The sequence below is a fragment of the Balaenoptera ricei genome, chromosome 17, assembly GCF_028023285.1.
Source record: "Balaenoptera ricei isolate mBalRic1 chromosome 17, mBalRic1.hap2, whole genome shotgun sequence".
Classification (NCBI taxonomy): Eukaryota; Metazoa; Chordata; class Mammalia; order Artiodactyla; family Balaenopteridae; genus Balaenoptera; species Balaenoptera ricei.
Window position 1 is genome coordinate 20347930 of NC_082655.1, and position 17448 is coordinate 20365377.

At 42.3% G+C, this 17448-nt stretch overlaps 1 protein-coding gene across 4 annotated transcripts in view; it reads left to right on the forward strand.

Annotated features, from left to right (window-relative positions):
* Positions 1–265: 265 nt before the first annotated feature.
* The window catches only part of SAMD12 (sterile alpha motif domain containing 12), a 414693-nt gene continuing 397510 nt past the window's right edge, over positions 266–17448 (forward strand). For all 4 annotated transcript variants that reach the window (XM_059901802.1, XM_059901804.1, XM_059901805.1 and 1 more), the window contains exon 1: positions 266–386. In XM_059901802.1, the coding sequence (XP_059757785.1) occupies positions 374–386 (13 nt within the window). In that variant the 5' untranslated portion in view covers positions 266–373. The remainder of the gene's footprint in view (positions 387–17448) is intronic.

Here is a 17448-nt window from a genome sequence, read left to right on the forward strand (position 1 = left end):
AAATGTAGTCCCAGCTACCTCCCAGGGTTCCCGGCTCTACTCATGAGACCCCCCCCCGCCCCGCCAAGAGGGATTTCTCTGCCTGGGCCCGATGAAGCCGGCGATGCCATCCCAGTGTGGAGGCGGGGCCGCGCCCTTCGCAGGACTCGGGGTGGTCTCCCGGGTCGGAGGAAAGAGAGGGAACTACAATTCCCAGGCTGCTCTGCGCCGAGCCGGGAGCCGCCAGCCTCGCTTTGCGTGACCGCGGCAGGTTGGTCCTGGAGTAGATGAGCGCAGAATATTTAGGCGAAAGCGCGAGGAGGGAGGGGAGCGCGGGGCAGGAGGAGTATCTCGGCCCAGAAAATTATGCATGCGTTAGGGAAGCTCTGAGAGAATGGCTGTGGAAGGTAAGGGACGCTTGGGCATTTTAAGCTACCTCTTAACCCGCGCACCCCGATACACACTTCCCCGATGAAGCTTGGGGAACGTGGGGAGGAGAGGAACGTGGGTGGTGGCAAGCGGGCCCTTTCCTCTTACACCTCTTGGCACTCACCTGAGCCACGGAGGGCCGGTAGGTGCTTTATTCAGTTACTTTGGAAAGACAGGTAGATGCGCAGCACTCTCGGGTTGGAGGCGAAGTGTCCCTAATGCGAAACGATGTGCTGGGTGTGGGGGGAAAGCCTGAGAGAGCGCTTGGAGGTCTTAGCCCCGAGGTGCCCTTTTCGCTGCCGCACCCCGCCAGGGCCGGCTCGGTGGCCTCGAGGTTGGGGATGCTCACTTTGGCCTCCACACATGGGAGAAGACCCTCGCCAGGTGCGTCATCGGGAAGCATGGACTGCTATTGGGTCGAGGGCCCCTCGTGTGTACGCAGCAGCGATAGCAGCAGATGTACCCAGAGGGTGGAGGTGTCCCTACACCTGTCTCTTTATACAACCCTCCCGAGGTTAGCAAAGTTTACAGAAACGAAATGGAATCAGCCAGGGATAAGGACAGCCAACCTCTTCCATTGGGGTGAATCCTTTTCTTTGAAGCCCACCTTCTGCTTTCCTCCTATAATTTTGGTCTTTGGCTTTGCAGTTTGGGCTTTATGATGTTGCCACCTTTGAACTGCCTGGTTGAAAGCAGGGACAGGCGGTTCGTGTGGGATCCCAAGTTTTCATTTCAGATGCTCTCACCTTGGAAGACTGGCTTTCTTGTTGAGGGTAGTTTCTGGGGAAAAATATGTGGGCCAGATGTGTTTGTGATGTCAAACGAGCAGTCACACTGTGCCTGAATGATAAATTGAAATGATCATGGGACCAAAGGGGAGTGTAAGTTCATCTACAGAATTATGGTTTCTGAGTGTGGTTCAGGTCAGAGGGGAAGCTGGTGTTGGAAAAAGAGGGCATGCCTGCCAGCTGCAGCAGGCTCCTTGCCAAGGGGAAGTGAGCCTGTTCCTTGGAGGCTGAAGGAAAGAAGGAACCACAAGGGTTTGCTGGCGTCCCTCTCCCCTACCCGCCCCAGGTGAGAGCAACTGAACTAATCTGACTCTTGCTGTCTTTGTAATTACTTAACAACTTGAAGTAGCAATAACCCAGGTCTTGTGGTCAGCACCCATTAACTCGGGAAACTCTTGCTTTTGGGCTGTCTCAGGTTCAGAGATCCCCAGCTGGGCACTTCTATCCACCTATCTACTTACCTTTACTGTTCTTATATATTTGGCTTTTAAATTTATATATATATATATATAAATCTATACACACACACATATATAAATCTCATATATATGGCTTTGAAAAAACAAATAACCAAAGTTTTCTGTGCAAATGTAATAATAGGGTGAGAATCTGGCTTTTTGCATGGTTACAGTTGATGGTAACTGAGACAAGACTTTAGATGAAAAAAACAAAAAACACAAGATAAAGTTCATTCTGAGCTTGAGGCTAAGGGCAAGTTGACTTACTGGCACCTCTCTACCTCACCCCTCAGATGACATTATCTCTTCTCTTCCTCACTCTTCTGTGTCCTCAAGTGAAGGTCACTCCCACTGGTTGCCAGTCCATGATGTACTTGAAAGCAATTTCCTGCTCGCTGGAAGAAGTATAGAATTAGTCATATTTCTTGTCTGATGGGTTATTATACCAGCGAAGCCAGACCTTACAAAAACAAAGGCTTTGAAAGGAAGTATGCCTGGACTGTGGAGAGCTTATTTTATTTTCTAGTGACTTGTTTGGTTAAAGTGCCTGTCTAGTAAACAGGAGATCCTGAGTTTGAATCACAATGAGGCCTCAACTTGAAGACTAAAGGGAATATTTTAAACTTTGGCTGCAAATATTCCTATCTCTGGTCTTTACAAAGGCAGCTTTCTTGGTTTGAACTTGGCCCTTCCTAGCTACTCTCGTTTGGTCTTTCAAGGCTCAGGGAAAACTTCACCTCCTCTGGGAACCTGTCTCAACCCTCCCTTCCCTCTGTCTTCTGATTGCTCTGCCCAGTCTGTGGGAGGTGCCTCCTGCATTGTCTCCTCAGCACCTGTGCTTACATTTAACACTTGCCATACTTAACGTACTTAACGTCTCTCACTAGACTCTAAGGCTACAGCCCCTGGGGAGTGGGGACCATGTACTCTTTGACTTTATACTCCCAGGCAATAGTACACTACCTGACCCATGATAGGTACTCAATAAATGCTCATGAAATGGATGGGAAGTAAATCCATGGAGCTTTTGTAACTGACTCCATAAGGGTGCATGGGGCTTTCTTAGGAGCCCAAATGCCATAAAATAAGGAACTTTTGAGAGGTTTGAAGGCAGTGGCTCTCACCTGAGGAGGGACATTGTCCTCCTAGGGCATGTTGAGATTTGCAGGGGCTGGTATTGATATTTTATGCCCATGGGCCAGGGATGCTAAGTGTCCTGTAGTGCATGGCCATCTCATACAAAATTCCCACCCCAAAACCAAGGAACAAGCAGTTTCCCCAAGCTCACTGAGAAACACTGATTTAGAGAATAAGGAATATTGCCAGAGGAAATGGAATAGGAAATATAATACATGTTACTTAACATCTGAGGTTTCGTTTCTGCATCTGGAAAAAATGGGCACACTACTGTTTAGGTCCCACTAAAGTTGTGAAGATTAAATAAAGGAAACGGCTTATTAAGAGTGGCTAGGACATGGATTCTCAGTAAATATTACTTGCACTCCCTCCCATCCTTCTCCTCCTATTAAAAAAAGCGGTACTGTTTGGAACCTGTTTTGTATCCTGAATTTTCACTGATTCATGCCAGTCTTTGTAATTAGTAGCAAATTAGAAGCTTGTTTGTTTTTTTTTTTTTTCTTACAATGTGTAACCTGTTTTCTTAAGTAAGCTTGAACTTGTAAAAGTGTTAAGAGCAAGTAGGGGACTCATTCATTTTGCTAAACTTGTAACTTGGAGTTTAAGATGAAAAAGAGGGCTCATTCACTTTGCTAAACTTGTAGCTTGGAGGTATTTTATGGCTACCCTGGGTTAGGCTTTCTTTGAGTTAATTACAGCATCCTATTTCTACTTCCTAATCTGGTTGTGACCCAAGCCTTACATTTATGGGCAGCTTAAAGCTGAGCTTTCCAGCCACAGAACACGTTATGGTCTGCATTCAGATTGGGATTGTATTGGCATCCATTGTCTTAAAAAAAAAATTGTAAGAAATTACTCCAAATAGCTGGAGAACTAGGACCTCTAGAAAGGAGGTAGCCTGTAGAAACCGAGAGTAATCCCTTCTCCGTGGACAGATTGTGTAGACAGTTGTCTTCATTGAGGCACTGTTTTCTAACATTAATGGGTTGAAGGGAGAGGAAAAAAGTGGATTCATCAGGCATAGTATTGTATTCACCTCTGTATTCCAAGATTGGTGTCTGGCACTTAGTTGGACCTCAGTAATTGTTTCATGAGTGAAGTATAAATGTCCCAGAGCAAGAGAAGGCTTTTCCTACTCCTGGTCCACATTTCCTCTCCTCCTTGCTTCATCCTCAGCTGTATAAGAAAATGGAGCAGATAAATTTTGTACATAGTGTTTCTATTCCAGCTCTAATAGAATAATAGCTCCTCTTCCATGGCAGAAAGACGCGTCCCAATATTCACCACCCTCCAAAAAGATTTCCAGTTGTCGGCTGTGTGCTCTGAATGACATTGGGCTAAGGGATCCACATTTTACATCCAAAGTGAACAAATTGACTCATCAAATGGCCTCTGATTAGTCATTCAGTGCTCAAGTTCTATAGTTTTTCTCCTGTAAAAGAGTAACAAAACTTCCCATCACCAAAATATTGTAAGGATAAGTAATCATAACAGCGGCTGGGGAAAAAAGGGAAAACAAGATACCTCGGAACCTCGTGGCAAAGAGAAGCAATCGTAAATGATGACTCTGTGCCCTGCTGGCGTTCAGAGCTGAGTCACAATCACAGAGGAGGATAAAGACGTCATCTTGATTACAAGGGTGCAGGGGTTATTCTTCCTGACTTTGGGCCGGATGGTAAAGTGGGTTTGCTACTACTGCACCCCAGCAGCGAGTTTACCCCTCACAGGACCGCCTGCCTCTGTAACACTGGCAGCCTGGACAGCAGAGAGAAGATGGGCTCCTGCAGCAGGCGTCTGGGACCCAGAGCGGGAGAGGCCCCAACTCCGGATGCATTGTTCCCTTTCACAGGCTTTCACGTCACCACTTGTCTTCTCCTCGCCCGAGGAGAGCCCATAGAGGGCGGAGAGGGACCAGCAGTGCCATTCTCTCGGATTGCCCCTATGACACGGGAAGTAAGGAGGACGGTGGCTCTCCTGGTACTAGCCTGCCTCCAGTTTTTTCTAACTGCATTTCCATGTTGAGAGCAAGGTTTATGTGCAGTTCTGCTTGGTGGTGCTTTCTGAGGGCAGGCACGGTGCCTTATGCCTGGCCCATGGTAGACTCCGTGTGAGGTTTGTTAAACGAATCCATGAATGAATGGCAGACTGAATGAATGAATGGGTAGGCTAATGACTGCATCTGATTTCTGTGGTAGCCCCTATACACCACCCCCCCCCAAGAAGAACTCCCAGCTGCGTTCATTTGCAGAGTGCTTGTTGTAAAAGCAGCGCAACTGTCAACACGCTTCCCTCTCAGCTCCGTGCAGCATCCGGTGTCAGTGTTCAACTACCTGCTACTCGATTCTCTTTCACTTCACTTTTCACCAAGGGTCTTTTATTCTTTTTTTCTAATATTTATTTTGTTCTCTAGCCCACGAGATCTGACTGTCCTGCAGCAGCAGCTTGTATCCATCACTCTGTTTTGGGACATGAGAGTGGTGAATATGAAGCCTTCGCTGAAAACTCCCCGTGCAGTGACTGTGCATGAGGGAGAAGTGGGGTCCCAAGCCCTGCTTGTACACTTGCTGCGACAGGAGTTCCTGCCACTCCCAGCTCTTCTTCGTGACCTCTAACTGGTTCAGACAGGGCTTCAGTCTAATCCTGCTGTTATCTGGCCACGCCCTTGCTAATTCCTTTCAGCCCACCCTTCTTTTTTGTCTGTCTTGCTGTGCTCTTTGGCCAGAAGGAACTAGGGCTGGTGCTAACAAGGGGGAGGTGGTGTAGAACCTCTGCTGGTGTAGCTGTGATCCGTAATGCTGTGGGACACATCACAGGAGGGACAGCCTGGGATCTGAAACCTGTGCCTGAACTCTGGGGACTGAGCGTCAGACGTTGTGCATTTAATGAAGAAAATTGCAAACTCCCTTTTCCTGGCGTTCAGGCAGGTTTTGCATTTGCTGTTGATAAACAGGAGAGCACTGCCTGTGTGCAAGGAACTCTACTAGATTTGGGGGGGGCCACTAAGAAGGAAGCTTAGCCGTCCCCCGCCTCCACTTTGCTGGAGACAGAGGTTCAGATTAGGCTGCATGATATAAGTGCTAAATAAAAGTACAAGCAGCATAACGTGGGCGTTCGGAGAACAAATGGAGCATTTGGTTCTGAGCTGGACGGGATGGGATGGCCTAACCAAGGGGATAGCATTTGAGTGAGCTGTTGAGTACGATACTGATGGGTGGGGAATGGGGTAAGGGCATGGAACAGAGGGCTGTATGTGGAATGTGTGCTACCCCCAAGTCGTGGTGTTGTGGTGGTTTAGCCCTCTGTGGGCAGGAAAGTTAATGAGGAAGCTCCTCTCACGTCTGGTACGTTCCTTTCCCTGTGGGCTCGATTATCTGCTTCACCAGACCTCCGGCACTCCCTGCAGCCCCGTTGGATCTTGCCCATGGTCCTTTTGTAACTACAAGAGCAAGCAAGGAAAGCTGCTCTCCTGTAAGTCAAACTGATCCTTCCCCAATTTTCTGATGTGGATGTAGCAGCACTACCAGCTCAGAGCTGGCTCATGAGAGCGAACTTGGCTATATTTAGTCTGATTTTTCTAAAGCGTGGGTGCAAGAAGCTGCTCGTATAGCTTGCCTCCCGAGGGAAGAGCACACAGGGGTGGCATTTGTCAGGGGACAGGGGTGGCCGCCTCGCTGCCTTCTTTCTGCAGCCTTTTTCCAAGGCCACCTGAGGCTGGGAGGAGCCAGCTGGCAAGTTCAATTCCTTTGCTCCTCGGCTGCCCTTGATGCTCTAGAAGGTGTTTGGTGCTGTTCTGTCCAGTAAATACCATGTCTTCAGGGATTTGATGTTTGTGGATTGGCCATAGGTACAGAATGAGCTCAGGCCTGCTGGTGCCTCACCATGGGAGCTGTGGCACGCACAGTGCTGTCTGTAAGCATACAAGCTCTGCAGGCAGATTGGGTGTGAGCCCCTGCCCTGCCAAGGGCCTGCGCTGTGGGCCTGAGCAGCTCTGAGACTTCTCTGCCCATCTGTCAAATGGGGATATTAGTAGTGATGACCTCCTAGGCGTGTTGAGGGGGTTCAATCAGTATCAAAGCTCTTAGGACCTGGTTTGGTAGTTGCTCAATAAACACTAAGCAAATATTGGACAAGATGACGGTGAAGCTGCTGTCTCTCCTTGCCTTCCTGCCACGTTTAAGAAAGCAGCTAAGCCATCTTTATGGCCCTGTGGTAGTACAGTGTCTGGTATAATTGTAGTTGCTAAGAAAGGAATGGTATTCATTATGTAATTCCCTGAAGTTATGAGGTAGCAGCGAAAAGTAAAAGTGATCATAATATGAGTGTATTTATTCATTAGAGACTCAACACTTAAATAATCTCTCCCCACCAAAAATTTACTTTCCACTTAACACCCACAATTTTGTAGGCCGGGCTCTCTTAGATGGTCTGATAATTGCCCAGTCATACAATGTGTATGTAAATTGACTGCAAAGAGAAATTTCAAGCCATGCAAAAGAGGAAAAAATTTCATGGACTCTTATGAAAGTGACATTGGAAAACTGACTAAATCACACAGCTGTGACCCAATTAAGATTTGGCTGAGTTAGGCCTGGTAACCATTAAAGAAGAGAAAATTGACCTAAAACACTGTTTTGGTAGGAAGCAAAGAAAAATATTAGACCACCTAAGGATTAGGAGAAGTCTTTGGTGAAAAGTGATGCCCTGAAATATAATACTTTGGGGAAAAAATGATCTTTATAAATGGGCTGTGAAAAGTCAAACATGAAATGAAAAATGTTTTGTCCTGCTGACATAAATCTTGTTGCAGGAATTATGTAACAGACAATTGATTTTTTTTGGTTTTTGTTCTAAGAATTAACACACATTTACAACTATAAGTTTGGTTAAATGGGAGATAAACTTCTCCGTTTCTCCTTTCAAGATAAAGTATCATTCAGACTGTTTCACTATTAAGTTTTGAAACTTGAGTCCCTATTTCAAGATTTTTCTCCATGTTCTATATTAGTACTTTAAAAAAGTTTAAAAATCAGATTATTTAGGTATAATTTACATTCAGTAAAATTTACCTTTTGAAGTTCTTTGAGTTTTGGCAAATGTATACAATGTATTCAGTCTTGTAACCACCAAGACAATCAAGTTCAGTTCCTACAGCCCCAAAGGTTTTCTTGTGCCCTTTAGTTGCCCTTTACTCTATTCACAACCCCTGACACACACTGCTCTGAACTGTCTTTATACTTTTGCCTTTTCCAGAAGGTTATATAAATGATATCATGTTCTATGTTGTCATCTGCGTCTGAGTTCTTTCATTTAGTGAAATGCATTTGGGAGTCATCCATGTTGTTGCATGTATCAATCATTCAGTCCTTTTAATTGGTGAGTAGTATTCCATTGGATGGATGTACCACAGTTTATTCACCAGTCATACATTTGGATTGTTTCCAGTTTGGGGTAATAATGAAGAAATCACTATCAACAGTTGCATGCAGGTTTTTGTGTGAACATATTTATTTCTCTTGTATAAATAGCTAGGAGTGGAATTTTGGAGTCATAGTGTGTTTTAACTTATAAGAAACTGTCAAACTTTTCTAAAGTTACTGTGTCTCACACGTATTTTCCTCAATTTGGATTTTTTTTCTACTAATCCTCTGCTGATAATGAGGACCTCAGAAGAAAAAGAGAACAGGACCTAAGCAGGCGGTTGGATGGGATTAGAAGGAAACAGTTTTCCAGAAGTGGGTTCCTTGAGCTATATTACAGAAGAGCACGCAAGTATAGCAATGGCAACTATACATCCTGGTTTCCAGGTTAGTCCAGACTTCAAGGATGGATATAGCCTAGAAATACCACTGGTTTTGCATCCAAAAGAAAGTTGTTTAAATTCCCTTTTATAATGCACAGTAACAGGAATTTGCCATCAAGTTCTGGATATTGATTTTTTTTTTTTTGGTTATTGTGGCAAAACAGGTAAGGAAAGCAGCCTAGATGAGGGAGGGCTTACCTCTGGAGGAAATTTGGGTAAGAACATGAAGACAAAAAAGTTAAGACCATGTTTGAGAGGCCACGGAAAGTGAGTTTAACTGGAGCAGGAAACACTTAACCTGTCCCTGGAAGGAATTGGTCTTGCCCACCAAGGGGAGTCGTCAGAGGAGCCAAGGACTCCATTTTATGAAGCCTAAGAAAAGGTTAGTTGATCCAGTCTCCAGAGTGATTTAAGTTTTGGGTATGGCAGGGGCCAGGCTTGTTTTGCAGCTGTGTGTGATTCTGATTGAGAATTGGGTCATGAGCTCTCCCTTTATACATTGCAGGTAAACCAAGCACTGCTCCCGAAGACCACATTTTGCTCAGCCACAAATTGGGTAGAGGGCCTGATAACAGAATTGCTTCCAAATGCAAAACATGGTCTTGGAGGTATAATTTGGGTATGGACACATTAGGATTTCCCACTGGTCTCTGGGACCATGGGATGGGATATTTGAATTTAGGATAGCTACAGAATTCCTATGATACGTGGTTGCCTTAACACTACGCTACCCTGTTTGAGGTTGTAAAATATCAGTTCAGGGTTTTCGTGTTTTTCGTTTGAGAAGGTGCCTGTGCATTACATGGAGGTGAAAATATAATACTAACCAGGCTTCAGTAGATGTACTTTGCACTTGATTTTTGTCTGGAGTTTGGTGTTAAGGGTCATCTAGGAAATTTAGGTAGGTATAACATTTACTTACTGTAGGTTGGAAATAGAATGTCCTTCATTTTACATTCACAGGTATTTATCGAGCATCTAATATACGCCAGTCTCTAGCAGGGTTTGATTTATAGTCCTATAATGCTGTGGATAAGCTTAGGAAAAGCAGGTGTTCTGAACACAGATCTGCTTACGTAGTGTTTCCTTTAAGATTCTTCTGGGGCACTTGGATGGTATTTTTTAATGTCAGAAATGGGGCCTTGAATCTAACGCATGGCCTGAGTCGTTCTTAATAAGCATATTTGGAGATGCTGGTATGCAGACAGGATTCTTAATCTAAGATCACAAGAGGGGACTGAAGGTCTCATGGGATCCTTGACGCCCTTAAACTATATGCACAATATATATATGGACATTATGTGTATTTTTCATGGCAAAGGGGACAGGGGCTTTTATTCTTTTCTCCAGGGACTAAGGATGAGCATGATGATCTCCATGAGAACATCCATTTGACTTTTTTATTCTGATAAATCTCTAGTGCCTACAACTATGTCTGGCACATAGCACACAACTATTTGTTGAGTAAACAAGAGAACTAGTATCTTTCTGTTAGTTACTACTGACTACTCTGAGCCAGCCTCCTGATGGCCATTCTCCAAACATTAGTTTTCATAATGCAATGGGACAGGTGGTTTTCCCAGCCAATAGCTGAGAGACTTTTGGTCCAGAGTATTGATAATTTTTCCAAGACTGCACAGCTTATTCCTGGTAGGACAGGGCTTTGTTGCCAACTTTGCCATATTCTAGAGTCCATGCTTTTTCACCGTCCTGTGTTGCTTTCTGGTTTTGTTTTAATTTGGTAGTTTGGTTCTGGTTTAGTAGCTGTCTATCGGGAACATTAGTAATTGAAGGGGGGAAGAAAACCAGTGTAATAAACAAAACATTGCTTATTTGGGCTCTACAATAGGGAAAACTGTTCCAGGTTTTTAGATCAAATCTCTGAGAAGGCATTTATCTTGATCTTGGCTCTCTACACTTTAGCTTCCCTCTGTGTAAGGAGCCCGAAGTCTTTGCGTTTTTGCTGTGGCTGTTGTTTTTCCATGAGACTTTCCACGTTCACTTATGTGCCCAGCACAAATTAGTGTGCATTTCTATTTTATTTGAATAACAAATATTCATCGTGCACTTGTGATAAGCTCAGCGCTGTGAACGGGATTCACCGAGTGATATAAAAGAATGTAAGGCCACGAACCTTCCCCTCATGGGGCTTACAGTTGCTTCATATTCAAGGCTCGGGTTGCGAAAAAGTAAAAAAGGTATGGACATGGGCAGGGTGGGCAGTGTAGAGGGCCCTGCTCTCTCTCAATCAGGGGAGCCACCATGCCCACAGCAATGGCCCTCCCACTGCCCTGAACTCCCCATGAGAAGTTCTTATAGGTTTTTTGTTTTTTTTTTTAAACATTTAACTGCTGTGGAAAGTTTAATCATAGCCTGGAGAAACTGAAAAAACAAGGAAGCTGAAGTGATAATAAAGTAACGTAAAAGAAAGGAACAGAGGAGCAGATGTGAGAAATACTTCATAGGGGAGAAAACATAGGATTTGAGATTGTGTAGTTATAGGGTGCGACAGCCACGTAATTGCTCCCAACTCTTCAGCAGTGCTCCACTGCCAATAAAATCTAGCTCAAACTCTAAAGCAGTCAAGGACCTTCCCAGAGTGTCACAGCCTTCCTTCTCCAGGCTGATCTCCCACCCCTTTTCCCTTAGGAAACTTCCCTAATATTTAAGGGGCCCAGCGATCAGCTGTGTGCTGGCTCACAGGGCACCTTGAACCCCTCCCATGTTGTTTATGCTGGTCTTCCTACCTCGAAGGCCTTTCTTCCACATGTTCACATGTTGTGCTTCTCACATCCTTCTATGTACATATCTAAGGCAAGAGAATAGGTGGACGAGAGAGGGAGATCTCCTGTGAGAAGCGCGTGACCACCAGGCACCTGCAGTGTTAAGGGATGGGATGAGGAAGAGGAGGCTGAAGGAGATGGGAAGAAGCAGCCAGTGGAGGTAGGGGTACCATTTCAGAGTGGAGCGTCTCAGCATCACCTGATGCACTAGGACAGCCAGCAAGACGTGTGCTGGGAAGTGCCCAGGGGTTTGGCATTCGGATGAAATGGGAAGGCAAATCCACATTATAATACTTCAGGGGTGTCAAGGAAGCAGCTCTTGATGCAAATGCATAGAAATGGAAAGAAAATGTATGGAAGTGGAAAGAAGGGAGAAATAGTTATGGCAAGGAGAGATCAAGGTCAAAGGAGTTGTAAATGTGGTGAGAAACTGGAAGAAGGAAGACAAGGGTCTAACCTAGATGGGAAGCAGTTCAAAGAAAGCCTTTATTTTTTAAGCTATGAAATATTTGAGAGTGTTTCTAGACTGTGTGTACATTGACCCAGTAGAGAGGGAGATTTTGAAGATACAGAGGATAAAAGAGATAACTGTTAGAACGAGGGCCATCCAGAGTTTAGATGTATTATCTCTTGGAGAAGGTGTTCTTTCTGGAAAGGGTGGGTGGTACAGATAGGAGTGTTGTAACTTTAAAATAAAAACATGACTATTAAAAAAATTAATACCTAGAATAGTGCCTATCACATAGTATAACTACTTATCATATATTAACTCATTAAGCTTCACATGAATCCTGTGAGGTAGGTACCATTATCATCCCTATTTACAAATAACGAAACAGGCACAGAGATGTTAACTCACTCAGCTAGTACATGGTAAAGCTAGAATTTGATTAAAAACAAAAGATGTTCATCCAATTTCCTAATTAGGATACTTTGGGGAATACTGGATGAAGACATTATCATCTTCAGAATTTTCTTTAAAAGTGAGACTATTAAACAATCGCCTACTAATATACTGTTATGTCAGTTATATCGATAAAAATTTTTAAAGGATGATCTATAAGAACATGTGGATCACTGACAATTTCTTGTATGTGAGTTTATTTTGTAATAACTAACTCCAGGTAGGACAGGGATGGAATCAGAGGACTCCTAATTCTCAAATGTTGGGAGGGTGTAATTTTCGGAACATGAGTCCTCTTCTGGAGAGGTTAGGCCTTGGGGGGGTGGTGCTTGCTTGTGGAGCAGGGGTTGGGTGCATAGGCCAGCCAGCAGGTACCGCAAGGGCACTCTGATCCTACAGCCAGGGTATGGGGTTTCAGGAAAATGACAGCAAGTAGGAGTGATGTCAGAAAGGAAAGGGGAAAAGATGCTGAAAATAAATTTGGCCAATTTCACAGTTTTGCCAAGACGGGAACATTATCTCCATTTCCTTCTATCTCCTGCCCCCTTTCTGCTTTTAAAGGCCATAAGATTTAGGTTTCCAGGGTGCTGAGGCCATTGTCCCTGACTCTAATGGTAAGGGAGAGTGATTTTCCCTTGCTGATGTTCATTCTGTTGCTTGCAAAGTGTCTCTCTACAACCCCATGAAGCTCCTGCCTCCCTCTGACCTGCTTTGCCTGGCCAGGGCTTCTTAATTGAAACTCAATAGCTGATGGCTTGGGCATCCGTGCGTTTGCTGGGGCTCACCCCAAGGCCATCATCATCGTACCCATACTGCCCTGGCTTGACACAGCACTCCGTGCCTTCCAAAGTACAGCTTCTCATTTGAGCCACAGCTGACCCGTTGGCAGCTGGAACCGGCGCTCTTGTTCCCATTTCATAAATCAGGATGTGAAGGCTCCCTTACCCAGGGTCACAACTCATTAGCAGCAGAGCTTAGATTTAGAACTTGGTGTCTCAAGTCTTTTTCACTATGGCTTCTGTCATTGCTGCCATGATTTGGAAGGCATGGCGCAGTGCCTGATTTGAAGTGGGATGACGTAAAAGGGATCAAGAATTTTTCTTCAATTATGGATGAAGGCAGCCAGAATGGAGCCTGAGGTCATGTAGTTCTCTGGAGGCACCTAATCTCTGGCTCAAGTGATAAGTTCCTCTTTTTCTCTCCCAGTATTTTGTTGATTCTCTATAACCATATCTTCTAAATAGTTACATTAAAGTAATATTTAAAAACACTTTTTTCAGGTATGAAAATTCTTCCTATTTACCATAGAAAGAAAAAAAATCGTAAGCACAGAAATAAGAAACTAAGAAGAACAGTAGCTAACATTTATTAGGCACTTGCTGATATTAGCAGTTGGGGTTGCTCTTTAGCCAGCGTACCCTGGTGCAGCTGTACTGGTGGTTGATAGCGAAGGACTGTTCTGATGGATGGGGGTTCAGGCCATACTGGTGGTTTTGAATACCCTGCCTGTTCCCAATAATCCTATGAGGTGGTGGTTAATATTCATTTCCTGCATGCCAAAATTAAGGCCCAGAGAGACTAAATAATTTCCTCCACATCAGCAGCTGGTAAATGATGGAGCAAGAATTCAAACCCAAGTTCAGATGACTTCAGTGCCCATTCTGTTGCCATGAAACAAGTAGGCCACCCTGATACACCCAGTAGATACACCCTGGGAGAGTTCATATTTCCTCTTGGGCTTTATGTAGGTTACTGGTTATATCTGGTTTAACATAAGTCATTGTAGCAAATCTTAATAGCTGTTTAATTCTTGATAAAATATTAATGCATTTTATTCTCCCTCCTCCTTCTTAAAAAATGTTTGTAAGCACAGTGATCAATTTCATTCTCTTTAGATACAGCACTAATGAGGGCGATGATGGGAGCCCTTGAGAGGGCAACAAATACATAACTCTGCCCATGTTTCACAGGGTATCATCACATTCTGTCAGCTCTGTTCCTGTAACTTGTTGACGGTCATTGTCAAGGTCAGAGCCATAGAAAACACTTACCTTTTATAATGAAGGGTGTATGTGTATTAGGTGGCATGAGAGGTCTGTGCAAGATGAGGACAGGATCCAAGTTAATTGTAGAACTCACACTTGTAAAATTTTCTTTAGTTATGCCCATCAACTTTTATTACAGCTTATTGATTCATGTGCACTACTTTTATTTGATTACTGCCAAGGCATTTTATACTTGTAAATTTCAGTATGTTCCTTTAACAAAGTTTTCTACCCATCCTTTTCTTCCGGAGTTTTATTTTGGTCTATCTAGTTATTCCCTAATGTTTCATTGATGTTTTCTTCTTGTTATACAGTGGAAGCAGTTCAGCCATTTTTATTCTTTTGTTTTTTCCTTTTATTGGTTAACTTTTATAACTTTAAGTAATGTACTTAAAGCTGTATTTCTTACTCTTTACTCTTTTTTATTTTTACTGGAGTATAGTTGCTTTACAATGTTGTGTTTCTGCTGTACAGCAAAGTGAATCAGCTATACGTATGCACGTATCCCCTCTTTTTTGGATTTCCTTCCCATTTAGGTCACCACAGAGCATTGAGTAGAGTTCCCTGTGCTATCACACAGTTCTCATCAGTTATCTATTTTATACATAGTAGTTATATAGTATTGTATATGTGTCAATCCCAAACTCCCAATTCATCCTACCCCCCTTGGTATCCATACGTTTTTTTCTCTACATCTGTGTCTCTATTTCTGCTTTGCAAATAAGTTCATCTGTATCATTTTTCTAGATTCCACATATAAGCGATATTATATGATATTTGTTTTTCTCTTTCTGACTTATTTCACTCTGTATGACAGTCTCTGGGTCCATCCATGTCTCTGCAAATAGCACAGCTTCGTTCCTTTTTCTGCCAGCCATTTTTATTCTCAGTGTTCTAAAATCTTTGATTAAGTAATCTTTGATTCAGAATCATTGCAGTTCTTATGTTCACTACTATGTATCTGTGTTCTAAGTGTTAAATATTTATGTTAGGATTACATTTTCAGATGATGAAACATACCCAGATATTTTATATACAAGTATAGACAGATAAATGTTCTCTACCATTTATTAAATGTATACTGTATACCAAGGGTGTGGCTTATAACCATTTTCTCTAATGCTTACTACAATGTACTTATTCTCATTTTGTGTATGAGGAAACAGGCATTGGGTAAGTAATTTGTCTGAGGCCACTTAATAAAAGAAGCTGAGAATGAAGCCTGTGTATGTATGTATTGTTAAAATCATCATCATAGTGTCTAAATTCTTTGAGTACTTACTATGTGCAAGGAAGTGTGATAAGCACTTTATAAACTTAAAATCTAGATTTTATTATTATTAGTTTTGTGAACATAATTTTAAAATGTCATGATCTTTTTTTAAAAAATTGCTTAAAATGTGTTGTTTTTGCTTAGTGTCCTATAAACTTATTGCTAATTCCAAACAAGAATTTGTCTGTTAAATCTCCTCCCAGTACATTCATATATTAGGTATTGTCAGCCTCTTCTCATTGAAGAGAATTTCCCCAAAGAATTCTGACTTGTTTTAAATAAGTCTAGTTGTTCTCTAGACTTACTTTAGAGCTGTCATGTTTGGATTTCCTTTCACCATTGTCCTTGGGTTGCCTTTCCTGGTGTCTTTGTGTTACATTTCCTCTTCTAGGATCCTAGATCTATCTCTTACTTTGTTTTCACCTTGGTTTTGATGGAGCACATCCTCCAGTTACCTCCTGAGAAAAGGTGCATGAGAAGCATACTTTTGGGAACTTGTGTATCTGAAAAAGTGTTTATTCTACCCTTGTACTTAACTGATAACTTGATTAGACTTTTAAAAGTAAGTTGGAGATTGTCTTTCCTCACAACTTTGAAGCCTCTAATATCTTCTAGTTTCCAGTTTTGGTTTTGAGAAATCTGAAGCCTTCTGATTCTTGATCATTGGTATGAAATACACATTTTTTTCTTGAAATTATTTAATCTTTTTATCCCTAGTGTTGAGAAATTTCATGAGAATGCACTTTAGTGTGAGTCTGTTTTTTTCCATTGCATTGTGTATTTAGTGGTTTTTCAAAGTGGAAACTCATGTCATTAATTTCTGAGAATTTTTTTGAATTATTTATTGGATTTCCTTTTATTCAATTCATTCTGTCCTTTATTTCTCTGGCTGCTGTTTTTGAGATGATGAAGTTCCTGGACTGGTTCTTATTTTTGAAGTCTATGTTTTCTATTTCTCATCTCTGTTCTTTTTGTTCTGTTTTCTGGTAGATTAATTTTATCTTTCAAATATCTGTGGCATTTACAATTTCTACTATCATTTTTAACTTTTCCAGAGATTTTTTTTGGCTTCCTGAAGTTTTTACAGCATCCTAATCTTATTTTGTGGATATAATATCCTCAATAAAATATGAAAAGATATTAGTGTTAACATTTTTATTTTTTTCAATTGAGGTTTACTTCACTCTTTGTATTTCTTCCAGGATGCTTTTCTTTCTATTCATTCTGGTCCTTTTTGGTTGGATGTTGTCAGATGTTTGTAGATATTAGGTCCTCTGCCCACATAGCCCACGTAAAAAAAAAAAAAAAATTAGGAAGTTCTCTATGTATAAATTGGGCCTGTCAATCATGGTTTTCATTATAAGATGAACTGGCTGGATATTTTTTAGGACAAGGGAGTGGGTCGTCTTATGTCAGGATTTTTAGGTCTTCTTTTTTTATTGGGCTGGTTAATTACTCAGAAGACCCAATATTCAAACTCCAATATATGATTGCTGGGTATATGCCTTGTTACTCATTAACTTCCAGATAAGTTTCAATGTCTGGTTATATTTTATTATTTTTAAGAAAGTTAGCAATCTAAATGTAGATTTTCTAGTAATTTCCATCTCTGAAGAGGATTCTTTTAACCAGAAATTTCCCTCCACTACAGTTGTCATCTTTGTTTTTTCATGGATGTATTTGAGCACCTGGAAAAATACCTGGTGCAAAGTAGGTGCTCAGAAAACAATTGTTGGATGAATTCATATTTCGCTCAGCACATCAGGCTTTGAGAACAATGTATGATAGGATGTAGGAAAAAGCCTATATGTCCTAACTTCCATCCTAGTGTTGTGGTGCATGTGTAGTCCTC